The sequence below is a fragment of the Saccopteryx bilineata genome, chromosome 1 (genome assembly GCF_036850765.1).
Source record: "Saccopteryx bilineata isolate mSacBil1 chromosome 1, mSacBil1_pri_phased_curated, whole genome shotgun sequence".
NCBI classification, from domain to species: domain Eukaryota; kingdom Metazoa; phylum Chordata; class Mammalia; order Chiroptera; family Emballonuridae; genus Saccopteryx; species Saccopteryx bilineata.
The window spans coordinates 128,212,779-128,227,606 of record NC_089490.1 but is presented as its reverse complement, the minus strand read 5'-3'; the positions used below and the strand labels follow the sequence as shown (position 1 = coordinate 128,227,606).

The 14,828-nt window shown below is 51.7% G+C and overlaps 1 protein-coding gene across 8 annotated transcripts; it reads right to left on the bottom strand.

Moving 5' to 3' along the window:
- Positions 1 to 621: 621 nt before the first annotated feature.
- ATG101 (autophagy related 101) lies at positions 622 to 6,150 on the bottom strand. 8 transcript variants are annotated; one of them, XM_066265473.1, is made up of 4 exons: positions 6,007 to 6,150; positions 5,359 to 5,484; positions 2,240 to 2,560; positions 622 to 1,313 (listed from the first exon to the last, which is right to left on the bottom strand). In XM_066265473.1, the coding sequence occupies exons 1-4, from the start codon at positions 6,106 to 6,108 to the stop codon at positions 909 to 911; spliced, it is 954 nt and encodes a 317-aa protein (XP_066121570.1). In that variant the 5' UTR covers positions 6,109 to 6,150; the 3' UTR covers positions 622 to 908. The 8 variants fall into 8 exon arrangements, with proteins under 8 accessions (XP_066121570.1, XP_066121580.1, XP_066121609.1 ...); XM_066265483.1 differs by having other exon boundaries at positions 2,240 to 2,565; positions 6,005 to 6,143; XM_066265512.1 differs by having other exon boundaries at positions 2,240 to 2,565; positions 6,009 to 6,143.
- Positions 6,151 to 14,828: the final 8,678 nt, after the last annotated feature.

The window sequence follows — 14,828 nt, the reverse complement described above, 5'->3', positions numbered from 1 at the left end:
CAATATCCCTTCTCCACCCCAACCATTTCTCCCTTAGCAACCTTTCCTACACACAGTTCATTTACTCCGTTAAAACTGGCCCAGATATAACCAAAAAGCACTGTAAAATATGGACTTAATAAAAAACACACAATGGAGTTCATTGATTTTGAATGTGCTTGTGATGAGACAAGCGTGAGTTACCAAAGCAATGTCCTAACAACCAGCAAGGGCCAGCCCAACCTAGAAGTGTCACCAGCCACCAGTCTCAGGCTGGCCCATCTCTGTCCAGAGAAACCCAAAATCAAATGAGCTCCCTGGTACACACTGGGCCTGTGTGCTCTGTGAGGACAGAGAATATATTCTTCAGAACCATCACAAAGCAAGACTACATAATATAAAGCAACAGATCCTGACCTGTGTCCTCATTTAAGGTACTGACCATGGTCACACCTGGATGGGTAACATGTGGAAAACAAAGCACAAAATCGGTCAGCTTTAATCTATCTGTAACCTTGTTTACCCACTCCCCTCATCTTGGAATAATGCCCTCAACACAAACCTGTGTGCTCACAAGTCTGCCAGGAAGTATCAACGTTTCAGGGTAGAACACAAGGCAAGGGAGATGGTACAACCCAAACACACATTCTCAACTTTATTCATCATCCTAGTGACGGTGCTGCTGTGCAATGAAGGAAGGGGACCCCACCAGAGGAGTGGTGAAACAGTGCTGGCCTGACCTGACTATGTCAGTGAAGGTTACGAGGCTGACTAGACTGGCAACCACCAACCAAGGAAGCCAGGGGCTGGCCCTTCCAAGTCTTATCAAGGACCCAGAGCAGGTTCCAGAGCCCCAAGGGCCTAACAGTACAATCCCCAGAAGCCAAGGTCTGCAAGCCATCAAGGAGCACCGAAGCACCCAGCAACACCTACAGCGCAAGGGTGTCTTTGATAAGCCTGCGCATGGTGGTGGTGACTGAGGTGCCCAGGGCATCGGTGATCTGGAAGGAGATCTTATAGAGGTAGGGCTGCACATCCCGCAAGCCTGTGTCAAACACGTTGTCCACCTCCGACTGTGTGGGCATCTTGGGCAGGTACTCATGTCGATTCATCACCTCCACGATGTTGATGATCTTCTCACATAGCTTCTCACCCACCTTTTCCCGGCAGATCTGCCGCTCCTGCTCTGTGGCCAGGGCTACAACATGCACCTTGACCGTCCACACTTCCCAGGGGATGCACTCGTCTGAGAAAGGCCAGCGAGACTTCTTCTTCTGGTAGAACTCCAAGGACATCTGCCCCAGCCCATCGCCACCTGAGTTGCGCAGTGCATCCTGGGGAAACGGGTAGCAGATAAGCAGGCCAACACAGGAGTTCCCACCCTGTGAGTACCTGCTGCCTATGCCTCAGAGAGTTATGCTGTCCTAGCTCTATTAGTCCGTAGGGAGAGCAGGGAACAAGAAACAGAGCAGGTAAAGGATTTGGGTGATGTGACACAGCAAACTGCCGGCCTAAAATTGAGTGGTTCAAGCTAAACAACAAAATGTGTCTCCTCGCCCAATTCCTCCAGCTTTGTTCAGAATTGTTTTAGGCACTTATTCTGGGCCAAGCACTTTACAAACACCATTCTGCTCATTCTTCCCAACAACTCTGGGAGGCAGGAATGTTGAAGCAAAATGAGGCTCAGAGTCAAGTTACCTTGCCAAAAGTCAGAGGCCAGTGCAAGACACCACGGTTTGAATCCAGATTGTCTGATTTTGAAATCCTTGCTTTTCACCTTTACATGAAGAACATTCATTCTCCTTACACAGCCTGTCCCCTTATGCTCCCATCCTTCAAAATGTACTCCAACATCTCCAACTCCCCAAGCAAATCCTATTTGCCTCCACCCCTGACAGATAAGCACAATCTGTCCACTTCATTCACTCAGTGACAACCTAAACTCAGTCTCTAAAGAAAAGGAAGGGGGCCACAAAGCCCAGTGATCCCTAATTAGGAAGAAAGAAGCCAAGGAACAGATGAGGAAAGGGAGGGTAGGGACAGACCAGACCTGTCTACTTCTTCCTCTTCTGATCTGAGAAGCAAATGGAATTAGCCAGTCCAATAACTCTGCCCGTGCGCCCCCCACCCCCATGGTGTGTGGTGACCTCCCACTCCTCCTCCTAGGGCAGCTGAGACCCTTTCCATCCCAGTTATGTAGAGCCAACCCCGAAGGTAAGGATGCTTCCCTCCAGTCCTGACAAGACAGGCCACACTCTACCTTGAATTCCCCGACAACCTTGCGCAAGGCACGGTCCAGCTCCTCCGAGGAGACCCGCACGTAGGTGAAGTCGATGAAGTCACAGTCGACATCCTGGGTGCCCACGGTGCCGATCGAGTAGGTGCCCTCCTTCTTGTAGTGGAACTTGCCCGTGCTGCGGTGCAGGAGCACTGTGTGCAGCACGGCCAGCATGGCTTCCTCCACCTGCCGCCCCTCCACCGACACCTCCAACACTTCCGAGCGACAGTTCATCCTGCAGCCAGTGGGCCACAGGAGTGGGGGACGAGAATAAAGACAGCAGAGCTTCACCCCAACCAGGGGCTGCCCTGCAACAGGAGCCAGGTCAGAATACTGACACCTTCTGAGTGATCTACATGTTACCTGTTCACTTCCTTCCAGGGCCAGCCTAGCCCCTCATCCTCAGCCCTTCTCTGCATTTTGGCAGCACCTACTGCAAGTAGTTTACTACTGGGATCAGAAAGCGGGAGAGCTTCAGAGTTACCAGGCCAAACAACCCGCCAGGGCTTGAATTCCATCATGGTGTTCAGTGCAGTTTACCACACATGCTCATTGTGCAACACCTGTCTGGCATTGGCCATTAAAGGCAAACATGGCCCCTGCCTTTGAGAAGCCGCCAAGATGGAGAAGAGACAGGCAGGCATATGTTACCATAGTGGTGAGACTACAAAGTGGGTGTAGGAAAAGGAAGTCTGATTTCCTGGGTACTTGAATGACCAGGTTAAGGAACTGGACTCTGTCCTGAGGGCAGTAAAGAGTCAGTGCATCACTGTGCCAAAATCAAATCTCTGCATCGAAAAGTTAACTCTGCGCCTGGCCTGTGGTGGTGCCGTTTTTCCCACCGCCACTACCCCAGAACCTCCAGTTCGGGTACCAGGAATGGAAGAGAGTGACTCCGCACAGGTCTGCGGGGGTGGCGCCTGCCTGGAGCGCTGAGGTCGCTGGTTCAGAGCCCTGGGGTTGCCCAGTCAAGGCACATCTGAGAAACAACTATGAATTGATGCTTGAGCCGAAAGGTTGCTGCAAGGGTCACTGGCTTGGCTGAAGACCCCACCCCACCCCACCCCGGGTCAAGGCACATATGAGAAAGCAATCAATGAACAACTAAGGTGCCACAACGAAGAATTAATGCTCCTCATCTCTTTCCCTTCCTATCTATCTGCTTCTGTTTGTCTGTCTGACTGTCTGTCTCTCTCTCTCTCTTGCTTTAAAAAAGAAGTTAACTCTGGCTCTTTACTGTTTTGGGGTCATAAAATGCTCTGAGAAGTAAATGAAAGATAAGAAAACTAGGCTTTAAAACCTGACTTACCCACGCACACACAAGCACCAAAGAAAGACCCAGGTTCGAGACCCCAAGGTCGCCAGCTTGAGCAAGGGCTCATCTGGTTTGAGCATAGCTCACCAGCTTGGACCCAAGGTCTCTAGCTCGAGCAAGGGGCTACTTGGTCTGCTGAAGGCCCGTGGTCAAGGCACGTATGAGAAAGCAATCAATGAACAATTAAGATGTTGTAACACACAAAGAAAAACTAATGATTGATGCTTCTCATCTCTCCGTTTCCTGTCTGTCTGTCCCTATCTATCCCTCTCTCTGACTCTCTCTGTCTCTGTAAAAAAAAAAAAAAAAGTAACAATAATGGTTAAGAAGAGTGACTCTAAAGCCAGACAGCCTGAGTTGGAGCCCCAGCTCTGCCAAATGCTCACTGTGTGCTCTTGGACAAGCTGCTTAATTCCTATGGGCCCTAGTTTCCCCAATATATAAAAAGGGGATATTAACAATAGCTACCTTAAAAGGGTTGTCTGGCGGATTAGATGAGTTAGCATCTCTAAAGCATTTAAGGCAGTGCTTGACAAGTAGTAAACACTCAATAAGTATTAGCTGTTATACTTACTATACTGTAATTACTGCAAAGTGAAACAAGGCTACACAACTACACTGGCGGAGGAAGTGGGAGGAAAAGAACAGACTTGAGAACCAGAACTTAGTAACGGAATCTGAGCCCAGAGGAGCGGGGAACAGTCAAGTTTCTGAGCTGAGTTGTTCAGCTAATAAACCTCCCCTGACAGGGAGCTCAGTAATGATCCTCTCACAACAGATCATTCCCTCGTTAGGCAGCTCTCTTGAAGGAATCTGTCTCTTAGTGCTTCAAACCACTTGTCTTAGTTTTGATTTCAAAAACCACACAGAACAAATCTCACCCTTTTCCACAAACAAGTCTTTCAGATATTTAGTGGCAACTCTCTTCCACCGCAGCCTCACCCCATCTACAGGTTAAAGACCTCCATTCCCCATAAACATGCCAGATCGACACATCTTCTCAGGGAGACGGCTCTTTTCTAAGCTATTTCCATTTGTCTCTATCCCCTTTAAAAAGTGGTGCTCACCAGTGAACACACAGGGCATTAGTCAGAAATCACACTGGCTCTGCCTGGCCCTTGGCAAACAGCTGGGTTCACCTGAACTAGCAGTCACTTTTTCAAAGGTATTACCCTGTCTTGTCTTTCCCACATGTCAGACAGTTCCATAAGGGCAGGGACTGGATCCTATTCATCACCAGAAACTCAGTACCAGGAACTCAGTACAAAGTCACTGCTCAGTTCATCCTGACCTGGAATTCCAGGTCCTTGCAAGGGCTGCAGGATTTGTTTCTCCTGCACTCTTAGATCAAGGGTAAGCAAGGCTCTCCGTGTTGATTACTGTCCTCTAGTTTAACTCCATCCAGCAGTTTCCCATCTGGAGATGACCAGCTCCCCTTTATTACAGAACTTCCCTCTCTGGCGTCCCCCACAAATCTTCAAAGAAGCTACATATCTCTACATCTTCGTACCACACCCAGGCTCTTCTCTCATTCTCAGCGCTATTCTAGGCTCCACTTTTCCAAGAAATCAGAACTGACCAACTCCAGCCTCCTTCCCACAGCAGACACCTTTGCTCTGTGATGCGCTGTCTATCCCCTCACCCTCACACTCACCCCTGCCTCCGGTGAGCAGGGAGTTCTCCAAAGCAGGGCCTGGGTAGTCTGGTCACTCTGGTCCCCCCAAAGCTAAGGTCTGCAGAGGACAGGGGCAGAGCCAGGCTGGAGCCCCCAGCAGCCCATGCCCACCTTCCGCGTACAGGCTGAGGTGGGATCACTCAGGCTCTGATCCTTCCCTTCCCCTTCTCCGCAAGCCGGGGCGCGATCTCCGCAGCTCCTTCCCAGCCTCCGCGTGGGCGACAGAGCGCAGGAGGACTAGAAGCAAAAAAATAGGAAGCATTCGATTAGGCATCAAGAGAGCAGGCAGGACGCACGAAAGACTTCCGGCCCGGGTCGCGTTTTTCCCACCGCCACTACCCCAGAACCTCCAGTTCGGGTACCAGGAATGGAAGAAAGTGACTCCGCACAGGTCTGCGGGGGTGGCGCCCCGCGCCCCACTAGTGCGGACTCAAGAGTGAGCCGCGCGCCCTCCGTTCTGCGGGCTCGGGGAACGGCCGCGCCAGCCCAGGGGAAGGGGCAGGGGGTGAGATGGCGCCTGGCCCGCCCCCCAACCCTGACCCCGCGTCCCGGAGCCGAGGCCACACGAAAGTGCTTCCCGGCGCCGGACCACCGCAGGGAGGCGACGGCAGCCCTGGAGACGCGAGCGCCGCCCCGCGCGCCGGACCGCTCCACCTGCCCGGCGGCCACCGGCGGGGCGAGCGCGGCCGGCCCGGCCCTGACGCCAGCGCGGCTCCCCACACGCTTCACATTCACCGGAGCTTTCAAGTATCCTCACACACTTCTCTGTCGTCTGTACGCTGCCGTGTTCTTGATCACCTCTCGGAATTTAAGCTCTGAGGGTGAGATGTATTCCCCCACCCCCCATGTGGACGACTCCATTCACTCCCACCGCGGAGAATGTTGTTGTGTTTCGGTCGAAGCAGCTCACTTCCGCCATAGAGACTAGAGGGAAGGGAAGGCGGCTGAGCTCAGTGCTGCCCACTGCGGCCCGGAGGACTCATCCGCGGCGCGCCTGCCCCGAGGCGGAGGCGGGGGTTCTGAGTACAGCCTCAGGGGCTGGGAAGTGGCCCCGATCCCTCAAGAGCCAGGGGCATGCTACATGGAGAGATGCCCTGGAGATGCACCGGAGCCACTGAGCTGCATGGTGCTGAATGGGTGGCAAACTAGCTTTTCCAGTGCATAGTAGACACGATCCCTGGTCCCACAAGGTTGCTGGAGAATGGACTTAACCTTACTCTGTTATCATACAGAAGCACTGCTTGGTACTTTACCTTGACCAATCTGGATAGTTATTGTAAGGCTGGTAATTCTGCAGTTGCCTCTGTGTGCCTCTTGACGTCATTTATCCTTTCTTTAAAATTTTTTTTTTTCTTTTTTTCTTAAGTGAGAAGCGGGGAGGCAGAGAGACACACTCCCACATGCGCCCGACCAGGATCCACCTGGCATGTCACCCGACTAGTGGGCAATGATCTGCCCATTTGGGGTATTGCTTCGTTGCAAGCGGAGCCATTCTAGCACCCGAGGCAGAGGCCATGGAGCCGTCCTCAGCGCCTGGGACAACTTGCTCCAATGGAGCTAAACTTTTTTGTATTTATTTTTTTAGAGAGGAGAGAGAGAGAAGGGGGGAAGGAGCAGGAAACAGCAACTCCCGTATGTGCCTTGATCAGGCAAGCCCAGGGTTTTGAACCAGCCACCTCAGCATACCACCATAGGTCTATTTATCCTTTCTGATTTCCACGTTTAAATGGGTAGCTGTTGTGAGGATCACATGAGGTAATTCATATGAAAAACCTTTGTGGACTGTAATATATGAATATGAGTGCATTTTTAGTGTTGTGTACTTCCTGGGAGCATGTTTGGTTCTCCAAGTAGATTGTACCCCACAGAAGACAGGAGTTACTCTGTTGCTCTGTTAATGCCCACAGAACCTGGCATGCCTCAACCCCAACAGGAGGCACTCCTGAGTTGTTTACTTGGGGATTTAAGATGCTCATTTTCCTAACATGCACTTTCTCTCCCAAAATAGCAATACATAACATTTACTGAATGGAATGGCAAGGGAAAGATCTTAAGTGTTTTATATATGTTAGTTAATTCAGTCCTACAAGATAAAGAAATTGACTCTGGGAGAGGTGCAGTAATTTGCCCAAGGTCACTGGGTAAATGGCAGAACCTGGGGTTCAAATGCAGGATTCCTTAACACTACAGAAGTTCTCTTTCTGGTTTCTCCACTCTGACCTTCCTGTGCACTACCACGCTCTAATACACTGCCCCCAACACCTGCTCTCTGATGGAGAAATGCCTTGATTAGTAGTGTTTATAAGTTTTCTACTTCAGCCTATTTCAAGCTACAGGCCATCACCGAATGCAGAGTCCGGAATGAATGAAAGATTACAATTTGATCATCAGATCTACAATTGGCTCTAGAATACCAGTACCAGCTGGTTCCAGCTTACCACTGTCACCTACCTGGCCTTTAGGCTTCCCCTCTCACACCCAGTTATTCCAATACCCCCTATTCAACCCTCTCTCTGGCTGACCTTCCCACTCCATCTATTCCCTATCCTCTACCTTCCTTTCCATAGTTCTACTCTGTGCAGCCGTGGTCTCTGGTTTATCTCTATCCCAGTTGTGGATACCTCTCCCCCAACAACCTCAGAGTACCCCCAAGAGCCTGGGGAAGGAGCAAGCTGCCTACCTTACAGACCATCAACCTTTTCTGGTGCCTGGACTTAACTTTGCTGCCACTGTCCTAACATCATAATCATCCCTACTACCAGTCGTTGGTCCTTGCTAGCATTTCATGTGCACTATTCTGTTGGTTTTTCCAGCCGCCTTTGTAGGGAAATATCATTTTTCCCCAGTTTACACATAATGAAACTGAGGCTTATGGATACGTAGTGACTTGCTTTAATGCAGGGGTCGGGAACCTATGGCTCGCGAACCAGATGTGGCTCTTTAGATGGCTGCATCTGGCTCGCAGACAAATCCTTAATAAAAAAAAAATAATAACGTTAAAAATATAAAACATTCCCATGTATTACAATTCATTCATTTCCTACTGCTCATGTTCATGGTTGCGGGTGGCTGGAGCCAATCACGGCTGTCCTCCGAGACAACACCAAATTTTTATTGGATAATGAGTAACGTACACAGGCCGTTGTATGGCTCTCACGGAATTACATTTTAAAATATGTGGCGTTCATGGCTCTCTCAGCCAAAAAGGTTCCCGGCCCCTGCTTTAATGGCTAATTTTATGTGTCAACTCGACTGTGCCACAGAGTACCCAGACATTTGGTCAAACACTATTCTGAGTGTATCTGTAAGGGTGTTTCTGGATGATATTACCATTTTAATCCATAGACCGAGTAAAACTGATTACTCTTTCTACTGAGAGGGGGCCTCATGCAATCATCCTGAATAGAGTAAAAGGCCTGAACCTCGCAGGAGTGAGGGAAATTCTTCCTGCCTAACAGCTTCCAATTTGCGACGTTGGTTTTTTTCCTGCCTTCAAACTTGAACTGAAATATCTGCCCTTCTTGGTCTTGAGGCTCCCAGCATCTGGAACTATACACCAGCAGCTCTCCCAGGTCTACAGTTTGCTGACTGCAGGTTTTGGGACTTGTCAGCCTCCATACTCACCTGAGCCAATTCCCCTTAATAAATAAATAAATTATACATATTCCCTACTTGGTTCTGTTTCTCTGGAGAACCCTGACTAACACAATTGCCAGGACCACACAGCTACTCTTTCCTTGTACCACCAGTCATTTTACCCATTGTTGTTCCTACTCCAAAACTCACTCTGTCCATGGAGTCTTTTTTTTTTTTTTATTCATTTTTAGAGAAGAGACAGAGAGGGAGAGAGAAGAGAGAGAGAGACAGAGAGAGAGAAGGGGAGGAGCTGGAAGCATCAACTCCCATTTGTGCCTTGACCAGGCAAGCCCAGGGTTTTGAACCGGCGACCTCAGCATTTCCAAGTCGACGCTTTATCCACTGTGCTACCACAGGTCAGGCCTGTCCATGGAGTCTTAATTGGGGTGATCCCAAATCCTCTCACTTCTCTTATCTCAGGCCCAGATGCTGGCCATGACTTGCCTCCTTTTACCTCCATGAATCCTTATAGGGTGGTTCTCATTGCACCCCAGTTCCTGGGTCCTACACCCATGTGGTAGTCCTGGCAGGGAAAGAGGGCCTTGGTCAAATGGAGAGACTATGTGGAATGAATTCTCCCATTCTATGCCCCTACCCTTGATGATCAGATGGAATCATTCAGTCATTCATGCCATACATATAAACCGTCTACATGCTCGACCCATGTCATACCGTGGTGAACAAGTCACAGCTCTGGCCCTCTGAGAGCTCAGAGCCTCACAGGGGAGAGGGACCAGGAGATATAACTGGGCAACAGAACACAGTATGCAAGAAATGGCAGCATGTTTTGCAGGGCTAGAGAGAGCCCGCTTTGAGGCTACTGCTGTCATTCCAGAGAGATGCCTATGGCCTGGATAGAAAGTGACACATTTATGGTGAAGAGGATTCCCAAGCCAGGCTCTCAGCAAGTTGGAAGGTGACTGGGCACCAGCAGAAAACCAGGACAGCTGCAGAGGACAAAGGATAGCAGCCTGTGGGGATGGGAGGGAAAGGGATTCTGGAAGGTGATTCCAGAAAGAAATGGGGCTTTAGGGAATTATTCTGGGGAGGCTTCCTGGAAAAGAGGAAAGAAAAGAACTGGGGGGAGAGGACTGAGGGAGGAAACTGAGAGTCCTGAGGCAGAAAGACAGGGACTTCTTAGCCAGAGCTGAGAACCACAGCCTGCCAGGCAGATGAACAACTGGCTGAGGCCCTCGGAGCCAGGCCTGCAGCAAAAGTCTGTGGAAGGATCTTGAAGGCCAATGTGAGGCCTTGGGAGTAGGCAGCTGGCTTTTCACGGTGAGTGTGGCCTCAGATGGCCCCACCCATCCTAGTGCATGCCCCAGGGGAGAGCTGATGCCTGAAGCTGGCCCAGGAGGCCACCCCTGGTCACTCCAGAGCTGACCCCTGTGGCATCACAGGAATGACTCAAGCCCCAGCAACAACAAGTGGGACTTAACGTCAAGCTGGGGGCTCCTGAAGGTGACCAGCCTGGTTGGGTAGCCAGCATACTGCTTTCTGACTCTCTAACCGGACTGGGCCTTGAGGGTGAGGAGGACCAGCTGTCCCCTTCTGACATCTAACCCCTGGAATCCTGGGCAGGAACTCCTCTACCTCCCACCCTTTCTGGGATGTCACTCCCAGCGCCTGCCCTCCGAGGCAGAGGAAATGGCTGGGTGGACAAGAGACAGAGAGAGAGAGCGTGAGAAAGAGGCACCTCCCAGCCCCACCATCATCAGGCAGCCCCTGGGCTGGGAGGTGGCATGTCTGTTTCCAGTTTTCCTGGGGGGTGTGGGGATCTGTCCTTCCATGTGGGGGGAGAGGGATGCATCTCTTTGTCTGAGGTCTCTGTGTTTTTCTCTCTGGCCAAGTTGGGGAGGAAATGAGGCTTTATTTTTGTGTTAGTCCCAAGGGATAAGAACTCCTCTATCCTGCAAAGTCTGTGCATCTGTTCCTTTGAGAGGCCTGTGTGTATCTGTTGTCCTTTGGGGCAGAGAATTCTGTGTGACTGTCCTTGCAAAAGGAAAAGGCTGTTTACCCACCCTTGTCAGTGAGTCTACGCCCCCTACGGGCTGATTTTCTCCCTGGCTTCTTGTTGAGCTGAGGAATCTCTGTATCTTTCCTTGAGGTATCCAGGGTCCAGGTGTCCTACTTGACCTCCCCCAAGGCTGGTCTTCCTGGGTGAGGGGCCCCTTCTCTCTGCTGTGCCAAAGTAGATTAGCGACACTCAGACCCTGTCTGCCTGGCTTGCAGTCGGGCACTGCACCCTGATAACACAGCATGGAGCAGGGCAGCCACTGCTACCCCCACTCCACCCCCAGCACTCTGCTCCCTGGCCCGGCTGCCACCCCAATCTCCGTCGCTGTGCTGAATAGGGTCTAGACAATGCCAGACTCCTAAGTCAGACCTTGAGGAGGCCTCAAGGGGCAGGGGCAGGGCCCAGCAGGAGGCACAGGGAAGCCAGGGTTGTGGGCAGGATGACTGGGGCATGGGCCCAGGTTGAAGATCAGGGGCAGGAGGCAGAAGCCAAGGCCAGAGCCTCCAGGCCCCATGACCCCAGGCCAGCTCTGAATCCTGCTGGGGACCCTGGAATGTGCCTCCTGCCCTCACAATATCCCAGGCTGTATGGGGTGGAGGGTAGAGGGGGATTTTACTCAGCTCTTCAGGAACTACTTCCTGTCTTCACCACAGGGACCTGGAGGTTTCAAAGTCCCATTAGCCAGCCTGGGCCTTACTCAGACAGACCCTTCTGTCTGGAGCCAAGGCAGAGCCTCGTAGAAGCCTGAGCCTGAACAGCGGGCCGGCAGAGGTCAGGGCTAGGCTCTGGCTGCTCCAGGGAGGACAGAGCAGCTGCCAGCTGAGCAGTGGCACTGCAAGGCCAGGCCTGGACAAGGCCAGAAGGCAGGTGGACGGCCTTATCTCGCAGCTTTATCTGAGAAAGCCCCAGGGCCCACGGTCTCAGCTGCAGTGAAGGACTTGGAGGGCACTGGGGCTCATACAGATTTAACCTAAAACTTTCTGGGAATCCCCAGGTCCGGCCTCACACGAAGGGAACCTAGCACTGCCGTCAACCACAGCTGCCTTATGACCATGAGAGAACATCACTAGCAACCTGCTTACTGCCCATCACCACACTCAGACCTCCCACCTCTGACGGGCTCTCTCACGGCTCCCCTCTGTAGCCACAGCTGGCTGCCACACCAAAACATGCTGGACATTCAAACATGTTGACCATGTGGTACCATACAGCGTGAGTACAGTGGTGAGGTCAGGTTGTCCATGACCTTCAGAAGCTTCTCAGCCTCCTCAAGGCTGACCCTCCCCATCTCCCTCCATAACCAAGTTCTGGTGGTGGAAACCCAAGTGTGGAGCAGCTTCCTCTATCCAGGCCTTAGGGAAAGGCCATTTGGCACAAACTCCTGGGGTGCAGAGTGCCCACTCAGACCCCAGACCTTAAAGTCAGCCCTCCCCACTCCCATGCTAGAACAGTGGCACCTTAGGGCTGGGGAAGGGGCCAGGGCCTCTGGGCACAGGGCACAGCGTGGGTGGGATGAGGGGAGACAGGGAGGCAGGCTTCCTGGGTCTCCGTATGAGGACAAACAGCAGGCTTTGAAGCCTTGGAAAATCCCACCCGGGATTCCAGGCCCTGTCAGCGTCACTGCCTTTTTGACTATTGTCCTCGTCGGAAACGGGCCCAGCCCCCAGCCTGCTGGGACAGAGCGGCCATTGTGAGGCCCCACCAGGCTCAATGCCCCCTTGTTTGCCCTCCCAGCCCCTAGTAAGACTTGGAGGCCAGTTCTTCCAGTTGCTCTGGAAAGAAGGTGCCTGCCTCCAGGCTCCAGCCTTGGGCGGGGCGGGGCGGGGCAGGGCGGAGCAGGGCTGGAGAAATCGGCCCCCAGCCCTGTACCCCCAAAGTCAAAGTTCTGAAAAGGAGCCACCATCCCTAGGGCTTCTTTGATTTCTGAGATCCTGGGCAGGGAGACCAGGTGATTAGGTAGCTAGACACATCCAGCTCAGCCACTTACAAGCCAAGTGACCTTGGGAAAGTTATTTCTTTTCTCCGACATGAATTCTCTTCTTCCGTAAAAACAACAGCTATTATTATTTGGTGTTTGCTATGTGCTGGGCACTGTTTGAAACATTTTGTCTCTGAAAGCAGACTACAGCACACTCTAGCACAGCTAGGATGCCTGCCAACTATCACATGCATGTTCTCTGGTGTGCAAGCACTCGGTATTCGTTACAAACTCACTCAGTCACGCACTGTAACCTTGCTGCTCTGGTCCACTGGCCAAATCCAGCCCACTGCCCATGTTTGTAAATAAAGTTTTACCAGCGTGTGTGTGTGTGTGTGTGTGCGCGCGCGCACGTACACACACACACACACACACACACACACACACACACACACAAGAAACACTTTGTATGCATTCACTCACGTAATCATTATAGCCAAGTTTATGAAATAGGTAAAATTATTTTCTCCATTTACAGATGAAGATGCTGAGGCACAGAAAGGCCCAAAATTTAAAGGCCAAGATTTAAACCTAGGCAGTCTGGTTCCAGAATCTTTGTTCTTTACCACTCTGCTGTGTTGCTGCCTGTGAGGTGAAGACAACCACACTTTCCTCGTAGGTGACAGCAAGGGCTTGAAATAACAAACATGAAAAGGAACTAGTGGGCAGTGGAACATAATATGTGATAGTTATTATCTTCACTCTGAGGCTTAGCGATCTATAGGGATCAAGATTCTCATTCCACTGTCCCACCCCATTCTCCAATGCTCATCCCTCCTCAAGCACTCAAGTGGTTCTTTTGCATGGTGGGCTGTCCTGTGCTCCATGTCTGTCTGTGGAGGATAAAGGCAGGATATGGAGAATAAACACAAAGGCAGAGGGACTCAGTCCAGCCACAGATGGTGGGAGATTTCCCAGAAACCTCTGCTCCTACCCAGAGCACTGCCACCAGGCTTACTTCCCCACTGAGCAGATCAACCTGCCCCCTGCCTTGCCAGGTGTTGGTGCTGCAACAAAAGCTCACCAAGGTCCCTGGCATGGATGCCAGGGACATGTGCTTGGAAGCTCACAGATTGCTGGGGTGGAAGTCCCCATACACAGATCCCAGGATTCCTCCATCTCACCCACGAGTAGACTGACCATTCAGCAGGACTGGGGCTGGACTGTCTTCCCAGAACCCATGTAAGGGCAAGTGGTTGGGGCTTCTAGGGGATCTACAGACTGGCTGGAGCACTGGGGAAGGTCCTGGAGTCTGTCCTACACCTGAGCAGAGCCCTGTTTTGTTTGACTTCCATCCAACAGGGGCTGTCCTCATCAAGCCAGGGGCCCGGGGAGGTGGAGACTGACCCAGGAGGTGGGTCCTGGGCCAAGGAAACCATGGGTTATAAGAGTAGGTGTGAGCCTGACCAGGCGGTGGCGCAGTAGATAGAGCATCGGACTGGGATGCGGAAGGATCCAGGTTCAAGACCCCAAGGTCGCCAGCTTGAGCGCGGGCTCATCTGATTTGAGCAAAAAGCTCACCGGCTTGGACCCAAGGTCGCTGGCTCCAGCAAGGGGTTACTTGGTCTGCTGAAGGCCCACGGTCAAGGCACATATGAGAAAGCAATCAATGAACAACTAAGAAGTCACAACACGCAACGACAAACTAATGACTGATGCTTCTCATCTCTCTCCGTTCCTGTCTGTCTGTCCCTATCTCTGCCTCTGTATAAAAAAAAAAAAAGAATAGGTGTGAGGTGTGAGGGGCAATGCCTTCAGTGACCTTGCAAAGGAAATTATGACACTAGATGGACACTAAGTGCAATGAAGGAGGCTGGATGCTGCATGGTCAACTGCCTTGGGCCTCAGGTTGGGGTTGATCTAGATTTATGTTTCTCAAGAGTGGCTCCCAGACCCCCTGCACCACAAGCATCTGGGTGCTTGGTAGAAGTTCAGATTCACGGATTCAAC